Source organism: Alligator sinensis, unplaced genomic scaffold, assembly GCF_000455745.1.
Source record: "Alligator sinensis unplaced genomic scaffold, ASM45574v1 scaffold650_1, whole genome shotgun sequence".
Classification (NCBI taxonomy): domain Eukaryota; kingdom Metazoa; phylum Chordata; order Crocodylia; family Alligatoridae; genus Alligator; species Alligator sinensis.
The window spans coordinates 284,865-295,396 of record NW_005842674.1 but is presented as its reverse complement, the minus strand read 5'-3'; the positions used below and the strand labels follow the sequence as shown (position 1 = coordinate 295,396).

The window sequence follows — 10,532 nt, the reverse complement described above, 5'->3', positions numbered from 1 at the left end:
GTGGGTTGCGATGCAGGTTGTGGGGCTGGAGCTGTTGCAAGCAGGGGCCAGGTTTGCTCCTTGCTTTCGTCTCTGTAACAAGGGTGGAGTCGAGGGGTCGAGGTTGTGCCGGGGGTTCGGGGCAATGATGCGAGTGGAGATTCCTGGAAGACAAGGGTCATGCCTTGCATGCTGTTTGCGACCGCCTCTGCTCAAGGAGACCGTGGCAGTCAAGTTGCACTGCAAATGCACCCTGACCCCGATGCAGTGATTTCTCTTCCACTGGGGAACTGACCGACGAGGCTTTCACATCTGTTGCCATGCTACCAAAGGGGCCAGGATATAGTATTCCCCCAGATTTTTTATGTGGGCTAAGTCCTCAGCGTGAACGTGCTTCTTGCAACACGCTGCAGCTCCTTCAGGGCAGGGGCTGGGCACGGCTGTGCCAATGCGCCTGCTGGGACTTGGGTCTGCCTGTCACCTCTCCATCCTGCCTGGGTTTGAAGGTGGAGCTGCCTTCGTGTTTCTCTGGGAAACCCATGCCCTTGATCAGGTCCGTGAGTGAACAGAGACGGAGGAAGAAGTTAGATGGGGGTAGGATCCGACGGAGGGGATCCGCGCGCTCTCTTCTGCAGGAGGGGAGATCAAGCTGACAGGAAGCGGAGGAAATGCGAGGGCCCCGCAGGCTGCGTGGGAAATGCCAAGGCAAACAGTGAGGGGCAGCGGGGGACGGCCAAGATAAATCCGAAAATAAATAAGCCAAGCCAACCGCCCCTGCAGCTGCCAGACAGGGCTGCACTCGCCGAGCTGGGCGCGGGGGCGGAGGGTCTGCGGGGCGCTGTGATCTCTGGCCAGGGGTGCTGGGGCAGTGTGGACGGGGCTCTTCTGGTGTGGGAAGCCGGGGGGTGCGTTCCCATCCCAGAGCAACAAGAGGCCTCTTCTTGGTGGGGGGAGGAAGCCACGGGCAGGTCCCTGGCAGGTGCAGATTTTGCATCAAACGCACCTGCCCTGCATCTCCCTGTGGTGTCCTGCCCCTCTCCGCAGCAAGGCAGGGCTCCCCTGGGGACCCCAGACCCTCTGGTGCCGGCACTGGAAGCAGGAAGGTGAATTATACCTGCCTGGAAAGCCCTGGACAGGAAAGCAGGCCACGGAGAGGAGTCATCCATGTAGCACCCAGACCGTGCCTGCGGGGAGCTCCCGGAGCTGGACCCCGGCCGTGCTGCACCGTAGCATGGAGCTAACCTTGGACCCACCGGCCTCTGGGCAGCAGGACACGAGATGCTGCATTGGGCAAAAGGGGGCTGGGGTGGGAGTGGTGGGGAGAGAGAAACAGCCTGCATCTCTCGCAGGCCGGGCACCAGCAGCGCAGGGACTGCAGCTGTGGTTGATCTGCCGTAGCCAGCACAGCCCCACGCTGAGAGACCGTGACTAAAGTCCCTGAAGCACCTTGAGATCCAAGGTGCCGACATGCTTGCAAGCCCGATGGGCAGAAGCATCACTTGACTGCAATGCACGAGCTCTGCCCTGGGCCATAGCCGCTGTTTCTCCATGCAAAACAGCACGAGTCTTCTCTCCGTGCTGAAATGCAGCTGCCTCTGGGGTGGAGCACGGCAGCTGCTAACAGTGCCCAAGAGCCCTTCCCCGGCTGTTTTGGGCAAGGCATCAAAAATATCAAACTGAATCAAATCTTCAGGGGAGAAGGAGGTCCCAGAGCCTCCGTGCGCCACATCAGGGCAATGCCAACAAAGGGTGGTTTGTTTGCTAGTGCTCAAACCACCCTTTGGAGCTGGATGTCTCTGGGCTGGTCCTATGGGGCCGTGGTAACAGGTTGAAGCGATTGGTAAGGGTTGCACAGTTAGAAAGGGCCAAGAGGGTGCTGCCTGCATCCTCCACACCCCCAGAGCAGCCTTACCCCTGCGGTCTCTTCACCAGGGCTATGTCTGGTCTGGTTTCAGTCCCTTTCCTTGTCATGGGTCTTCCCTCTGCAGAAGGGATGCTGCCAGGGGTTTCCCTCCATTGCTTCCTCTTCCAGGCACCCTGGTAAACCAAAGCAATGGGGGAGATGGGGCAGGCCAGGCCATGCAGGGGTTACCAAGTCTGTTCCCCTGCTCCGTGCCAACTTAGATAGGCATCTGGCTCAGCTATTCCTCCTTAACTCTTCCCTCCATAGGTGTTAACGACCCGCTGTCCTTTTTAATGGCCTTGATGTTCCACTAATCAACCTAGCTGCAATCCTCCTGGTAATGAAGCTCCTGTTTCACAGCCCTGCAGCCTTGCTAAAAAACATTCACTCCGGCGTGGAAATTTTAATTCAGGTGAACATTAATTCACTCAGGTGTGCGAATAACTAACTCAGCGAAGCGTTGGATGCAGTGTCAAGAGACTCACAAAATCTGGAGGGGAAAAAAAGAGATTTACCTTTAATTCTAAAGCTTGCAGAGTTAATGTGTTGGGTTTTTTTATGCATCATCTTTATCACCTTTTGTGCATAATTGGTGATAGAGTAAATGAATGCACATCCCCCATAATCTAATACAGCCCAGGCCCCTAGCTAGTTTCTTTGTAATGGGAGTAAAATAGGTGTCAGCTGGAATAAGGCACCACACCAAGTGCACCCCCTTTTCACAATCCTAGATCCGCCCAGGTCCTGAATTAAACCATCCCAGCCAAAAAAAAAGGTTTCCCCAGGATCTCAATGGCATCGCTTCTGCTCATTCGTCTGCTGGGTGCAGAGGATGACCGACCGCTGTCCTCTTTCTAACAACCTTCTCCTAATTATCATTTGCCTTCCCCTGTCGCAAGGTGCAGAGCCATCGGCCGCGCCGCTCTCGAGGGGACTGCCAGCCCTCATCCCCCTGCTCGGCCAGGGGCAGGGCAGGTGTGCTGGGTGTTTTAGGCCGTTGTGCCTGGCAGTTGTAGCAGGCAGAATTGTTCTCCTGATTTTGAAAATCAGTTGAGACCTCGAGTGTTAGGTCTGTGTTGTGTCAGGGTCGGTGGTGGACTTATATAGAGTTTCGATGATATCTGGGCTAGTTCGGACAGGGCTGATCCGGCCGTAGGCAGGGGGTTGGACTAGATGTGACCTCTGCAGGTCCCTGCCAGCCCCATTTCTCTAGGATTCGATGATTAGCAGCCGGATGCTAATCAGTGTTGCATTATGTTTTTATGGGCTGTTTAGCAGCTGCTGGGGTCTTTCCTCGGGGGGCCTCACACCCTTGCGGGGTGATGTCCCTGCCGGCTCTGGCCAGCAGAAGGGAAGAGAAGTCAAAAGAAACCTTTGCACCGTCTGTTTCTTTTTTAAAAATCTCCACTGTGGGGAGGAAAAATGAAGATGTTTCAAGGGGGGGGAATGGACATTTCAAATGAACCTACCGTGGTTTGAACAAAATGTCACTTTTTTGTAAGAGGAAAGGGTCCAGCGGGGCGCGGGGTGTGGGGGGAGAAACCAGCCAGCAAGTGTTTGCCCTCGGTAAATATTGTGTGAAGCTCCATGAGCTCATGGAGGGTGGAAGGTGCTGCAGCAAGGTGAGGTCATTTTTGGGAATCAGCGGGCGGCCGAGGAAGGCGGCCCGGGCCGGAGCGCGGGGCCAGGCAGGAAGAGGAGCCGGGAGTGGTCTGCATGGTGCAGCCCAGCCCACCACCCTGATGGAGGCCATGCAGGGAGCCCGTAGAGAGGGTCCCATGTCCTGCGAACACGCATCCCGGCGTGTATTGCAGCATCCCCGCCCGCTCCGCGCTCAGCTGTTTCTCATCAGCAGCGCCGGCTCCATCTGACACAGCTGAGGTGACCCCCGGGAGCAATCTTCTTCCCAGAGCCTCCAAGTGCAAGGGCAAGAATTTCCTGCCCGGTTTTTTCATTAGCGCTGCGTGCATGCCTCTGTGTGCGTGTGTGAGTGTGTGCATGCAGGCGGGTGTTAGTTGTTATTGCACATAGAAAATCGGGGGTTGTGTCAGTGCCCAGCTTGTTGCAACCAGGTAGATGGGCCCAGGGTTTGCAGCGGGAGCGTGGGGGTCTCTTCTCTCTCTTCTGACTCCCCAGCGGTGACCTGGATGAAGCGGCCAGGGTGAAGCAGGCCGGGTTCTCGTAGCGGATGCTGCAATCCGATCCGTGCACATGCCTTGCACCAGAGAGGGGCACAGCTGACATCTGTGCCCAGGCTCCGTGAGATGCACCCCAGGGGCCACGGCATCGGCTCAGTGGCCACCCAGCACCACCCGAGAGTTACTGTCCCCTGCCCATCCAGGTCACTCCTGTCCGGTCACTCTCAGGCCCCTGCCAGGAGCTAAGAACTGTTGCTTCAGAGGAAACACCCCCCCCTGGAAGGTGGAAACACCCCCCCCCCCCCACACACACACACACACATGCATGTGGCACAGCCTGATGCGCATGTGGCACGTGGCCTCCTGTCCTCCCCATGTGGCCGGCTCTTAGCTGTGCTGATACATCCACCCGCTCACCCCACGTGTGTCCAAGCTGGGTCTCTACAGCCGCTGGCAGCGACAGCACCCTCCTGGCGACCAGGGCTACAAACCATGTAGCTTCTGTGGTGTATGTGGACTCACAGCCATGGTTAGAGCCACCCTTGGCTACGAACGATGGTGCCAACGTGGTCTCGAGCCACCCTGGACGGTTGAATGTCTTCTCCCATGCAAAGCGGCTTCAAAAAAGCAGACGCCCCCAGGACAAATCTCTCTGGATTCAGCAGGGTGTTGCTGTGTCTCCGGGGAGGTGTGGGCTGGGTATCTTCGGTTCCCCTGCTCCGCTGTGGGCCAGGCTGCTTGGCTGGGCTACCCCTGGGCAGATGCTGCAATGAAAGACCTCAGTCCCGTTGAAATGTTTGCAGCCATAAAGCCGCACGGCAGACTGCCCTGCACATGAGCTCTCTATGGAGGGTTGCGTTGAGGAGGGGAGCGCGTATCTTGATGTCGGGTCAGGCTGCTGGAAGATCAGTGTAAGGCAGTGGGAATGCAGGTGCTGCCGAGGCGGAAGGATTCACCTCTGTCTTGGGTGACGGAAGCTGCTGCAAAACGCTCCATCAGGCACGGGTTCAAGTGCCACTGGTGCGCAGCCTCTCCATGGATCAAGACCTTGTAGTGGTGCAGAGGCTTTCACTTCCCAGAGGTCCTCAGAGCTACGTCTCCTGCAATCTCATACTCCAGGCAGGGTCACCCATGGCGAATGGGCCCGAGGGGGTTGATCAGGCAGGGAGCAGAAAGCAGAGCAGCAGATTGGGCAGGGAGCAGAAAGCAGAGCAACCGATCAGGCAGAGGAAAGGGATTGGAGTGGCACTCAGGGAAGAACAGGCTAATTTTTGGCATGCCTGCTCTTATTTGGGCCCCCATTTGCACTGTACTGGGGAGAAAAAGCTTCTCCCTCCCGGCTGGGTTTGGCCTGGGTGATATTTTCTGCTGTCCTCTTTCTTATTTGCTGTCCTTTACGTCAAATGCCAGTTCCCTTTGACTCTGGGATGCATCGGCTTCCATTATATCATGCGGGAGCGAGCTCCGCACATTTTTTGGTGAATGTATGTGCATTTGGGCGTGTGTGTGTGCATGCATCTTTGTGTGTGTGTGTGTGTGTGTGTGAAATGCTATAAATAAGGTCCCTGATTTGATCCCCTTGGCCTAGATTGATGCACAGGAAATAGCTGGTGGAGTTATGAGGTCCCGGACATTTCCCCCCCTGGAGCTTTCTGGAGTTATAACCAGCAAGTCTCTGCATCAGAGACCTGCAAGCTCATCGGCCCTGCCGCACGCTGGTGAGCTTAGCCCGTCAGCCTCTAACCTTCCCTTTCGTTCTCTTGCCAGGCGAACGAGGCCAGAAAGGAGAGAAGGGAGACAGAGGCGGTGAGACGGGTAAGTGCTGCTCTTTGTTGTGCTCAGGGCTCTCCCCTGCAGCGTGGGGGATTTCCCTGGGGTTTGCCCATCATCAGTGGGGTGGCTTGCTGGCTGGTCCGTGGCTTGGTGCTTGACTCTCACCCGGACCGAAGCCTCAGATGGGATTGTCCCTTCCCTTTCTTCGCTGGGCCGGGCCTGCAGCCATTATGGACACGCGTGTTGCTGTAGCACAGCCCCTCTCTGGGCTGCAAATTGAGCAGAGCAAACGGTCACATTCATGGGCAAAGGCTGTGCTCTTGCAGTCCCTCCACCGTCCTGCTCTGGGCAGCCCTGGGGCTGGGCACTCAGAAGACCGAGGTCTCTTCTAAGCTCTGCCACTGACATACTGGATGATGTTTGTCAAGTCCCTTTACTGTGCTGTGCCTCAGTTCGTGCACAGGGAAATGTTCCAGCATAAGGCCCCATGAGACCGAGTCATAGAAAATGAGGGTTGAAAGGACCTCAGGAGGTCACATCTAGTCCAACCCCCTGCTCCAAGCAGGACCAGCCCCAACCACATCATCCCAGCCAAGGCTTTGTCTACCCGGGTCTGCAACACCTCCAAGGATGGAGAGTCCACCAGCTTTGCACTAGGGCAGGTGCTTGATAATGATCAGGATAAAGACAGAGGCATTTTGTGGGGGACACGATGACCTGGGCCCATCGGGATCAGGTCAGCGGAGAAGGGCGTTGTGAGCCACATGTAGCGGCAGCACCATGGGCGTCCAGTGCTGGGAAACCTCCCAGGGGATAATGCGATGGCTGCATCTCCCAGCCGCTGAGCAGCTCGCGCCCCTGCATAGCATCACCTTGACTCTGACAGCCAGCACCGAGACACCGAGACCGGGGCCGAGCGCAAGCAGCTGCAAGGCCTTTTGGCAGGAGGCAGCGGGCTCCGTCAGCGCTAATCAGCATCACAATGCCGGTACCTGCAGCTGGCACCGTCTCTCTCTGCCTCCTCCTCTCTGCCTGGAAACGAACGGGATCCAGTTCAAAACAGAATTCACTCGGCCTTGCAAACTCTTTCCTTTTTCTATTGGCAAATGAAGCCGGTCGCCTCCAAATGGGCTGGACGGTTCCAGCGTGATGACCTTGTTCCTTCCTGCAAAACAGCTTGTGTTTGCTGGTAATGATCTCCAGACAGCCCCGTCGGGGCTTTATTTCACTAGGACGGCAGGCTTACCCAGCACCTCTGGGACGGATCCCACACGCCGGGGGCTTTCGGACGTTGATCCTAAGGCAGTGGTGCCCAAGGCCCGAGCCAGCCCGTGGAGCTGTGTGTTTCTGGGTTGGAAATGTGATGGGGGAGCAGTGGCCTGTGCCACTCATAAGCACTACCACAAACTGGATCAGACCCTAGGTCCATCGTGCCCGGTCTCCTGTGTCACACAGAGGCTGGAAGGGAGAGTGCACGGGGTCTGAGCAGGGTTTTCCCCCTTTGGAAACCCCTCCATATCACTCGTCATCCTTGCTGCCCTTCTCTAGTTTTGTGCCTGGGGGCCTCAGTTTCTCATCTGTACAATGGGGATAATAGCACTGCCTCACGTCTGCCCCTTGGATGCAGTCACTGTCTCTTGCAATGTGTACAGGCAGTGCCTGACGCATCGGCGCTGATAGGTGTTACTTGAATAGAGGGGATAGTTTGGAAGTTGGTTATTTGGCATGACGGGATGCAGCAAGAGGAGCTGGGTCTGAAATCTGCCCGGCTCATGCCCTCTTTCGGCAACACCAGTCTCCACCCCAAGAGAGGGGGAGTTGACTCTTGGGGCTTTCCTGTCCCCAGATCCTCGTGGCAGACTACCAGGAACCACCAAGGCCGTGTGTCACCCATGTGTCGAAGGGGCTTGGTCCTCAAATGCTCCGGCCTGTCAGCTCGGAGGCCTGGCTGGTGTGATTTGTGTTGAGTCCCAGGGACGCGTGGTTTCCACATGGATCTGGTTGGTGTGTGGGCTCAGATGGGGTCTGAACAGTGCAGCCAGGGGGCTTCTGCAAAAGGCCAAGGCAGCATCTAGTGATTCAGGCTGAGGTCTGTGAATGGTAGGTCACCAAGAAGTAAGGATGGAGATTCAACCTACTCTTGAAAATTAGGATAACATCAACATGTACAATAATTTTCCTAATACCCAACCTCGACTTCCCTTGCTGCAGCTTGAGCCCATTGCTCCTTGTCCTGTCATCTGCCCCCACTGAGATCAGTCCAGCTCCATCCTCTTTGCAGCCTCCCTGCAGGGAGGTGAAGGCTGCTATCAAATCCCCCTTGTGGGTGGAACAAGCTACAGCCCTTTGCCGAGCAGCTGCATCGGTGCCTGTTACCTGTGCCAGGGTCTTGCCCCTGTGATGAAAGTGGGCAGCAAGGGGGTGGACGGCTGATGGCTGGGTTAGGGAGAGAAGACGCCGTTGCCTCTGGTCCCCTTCACAGACTCCCTGTGTCTAAATGAAAGAGCCCTGAACCCGTGCCCCTGTGTATGCCACCTTCTAGGGCCTGCCCTGTACCGGGACTGAGAGACCTTTTCCTCCTGGCACCCGGGAGAGATGTTCCTTCATCTCACATGGGTGTTTGGAGCTGAAGTCCTTGCATTGCAGCCCCTGTCCGGGCACGGTAGCAAGCCATAACATGATACCGGCCACGCGTCGGCATAGATTCATGGCACCTTGCATCTGGATCCGATGCAGCTGGGAGGAGATGCCTGCGGGCAGGAGACATGGGGAATAAATCTATCCCTTGAGGTTAGCAGCTTCAACCCCCCCACAAAGGACTTCATTAGCAGCTGCCTCTGCTTATGTCAGAAATGAATCCCTGGTGTTGGGGGGTCAGCGTCCATTCATTGATTTCTCTCTTTCTTCCTATTCTCCTTTGGCCTAGTTAGAGCAGAGGAGCTGAGCAGCTACTGCAAGGAGGAGAAAAGCCTCCCATAAATTAAACCGCAGAGGCCTTTGATCTGCTTAGAGGGAGGTCATGTACTAAGGGCTTTATCTTGCCGGCACTTTGCAGCGCCGGCAGTGCCTGGAGTGAACGAACCCTCCTCCTGTGCTGCCGGCTCTGTCTGAACCGTGCGGGTTGTCTTTGCTGTTGCCGTCAGACCCCGTGGAGAATTCGTTCCTGGGGGAGTCCGGGCTCAGGGCTGGTCATACGCATGGCTGGGAGAGGGACGAAGCAAGGGCATGCAGGCCACGTCCCCTTACGCCAAGGGCCAAGAGACTTCCAGACACTCTCAGCTCCCACAGGCTTTTCTCAGATTTTCCAAGCCCAGGATTTTGTGCAAATGGGGCTGAATCCCTCCGTCCTGGGTAGGGGAACAGAAAACATCCAGGCTATAATATTGCTTCTCCCGGGGAAGGAGCCAGCCACGGATCTGCTGCAAAGGCTGGCATAGCAAGAACACTAACCACTGACTCTTGGCTGCCACCTGAGTCTCTCATCCAGGTATTCGGCAGCCCAATACAGCAAAGGCCACTGGAGTAACTGCGAGCAGGGGAATCCTGTCCCGACGCCGCCAGCCGGCACCATTAACGCGCATCTTAAGAGCTGCAGCCCAAAGAGCACCCAGTGCCCTGGGAGCAATAACCAGGGGAGACTTAAGCATGGTCCTGCAAAGCCTTCCTCCATGAAGACAGCCGGGGCAGGGAGGGAGGGCTCCACTTCCTCGCAGGCAGATGGTCTCCATTAGCAGGGCTGCGACGCTAGCAAGCTGCAGCTGCAGAGAATCAGGCCCTTGTTTTCCCAGCCACTCGGGTGTCTTTGCGCGCTGGAGCTCTGCCTCTCTTGGTTTGCGCTTGGTTCTTCGTTCGGGGGCTGGAGGGGAGCCGGGGTTGGGGGGCGGGGGGGTGCTGGCACCGTAAAAACAAACACGGCAAAGAACCGGAGCTCTCCGGGTTTTATTGGGATGATGCAAAGAGGAGGAGGGCGCGCCCCCTGCGCTCAGGCGTTGCGCCAAGCCATGCGGGGGAGCGGTGAGCAGAGCTACGGGTCACATCGCCCGTGGCTTACAGTAGCCCGCAGAGGCCCCAGCTGAGATCAGCGTGCCAGGCGCTGCACAGACTCAGGAGGAGAGTCCGTCCCTGTCCTGAGCCTCTGGGGAAGATAAAGGGAGGCCCTTTGAGCTGGGGAAATGAGGGGCAGAGGACTGAAATGACCGGCCGTGCTAGGAGCTGATTCTCCAGCGCCCGCCAACAGCTGCCCGTTGGATGGCGGCTATCTCCACGCTTCCCCTTCCCAGGCAGCCTATGCCCAGGGAGCCCCAAGGAGACAAGGGCAGAGGTTTTAGAGCAGCTGGCAGGTTTACCACCTCTTCTGCATGGGGTCCGTGCTTCCCCAGCTGTTTGTACAGCCCCTAGCACTTTGCAAGCAGTCGTGGAGATGGCCTGGCAGGGAAGGCACAGGCAGACAGGAGGTCTGGGGCATGTGTGGGCTGGTTTTATAGGGTAGCTCACGTGGACTGGGTTGCACATACTGCTTGGAGGTGATAGGATAGTGTGGCAGGTCTTGGTCGCTGGCTCCAGTTTGGTGAAGGACACACAGGGGACTTTGGGCTGGGTTTTACTGGCCCTATAAGGCTGTGGCTGATCTTGCTACCAGGAGGATGAGGGTTGGGGGTCTGCTTAGCAAGAGTGCTCTCCCCAGCCGTGATGGTCTCTGGCCTCGGGGCAGATGCAGGGTCCTTGCCACTCACCTGTGC

General features: G+C 57.1%; 1 protein-coding gene across 3 annotated transcripts in view; it reads left to right on the top strand.

Annotated features, from left to right (window-relative positions):
• SCARA5 (scavenger receptor class A member 5) overlaps positions 1 to 10,532 on the top strand; it is a 62,400-nt gene that overhangs the window by 39,099 nt on the left and 12,769 nt on the right. For all 3 annotated transcript variants that reach the window (XM_006033891.3, XM_006033890.3, XM_025215777.1), the window contains exon 7: positions 5,788 to 5,835. In XM_006033891.3, coding sequence (XP_006033953.1) covers positions 5,788 to 5,835 — 48 coding nt within the window. The remainder of the gene's footprint in view (positions 1 to 5,787; positions 5,836 to 10,532) is intronic.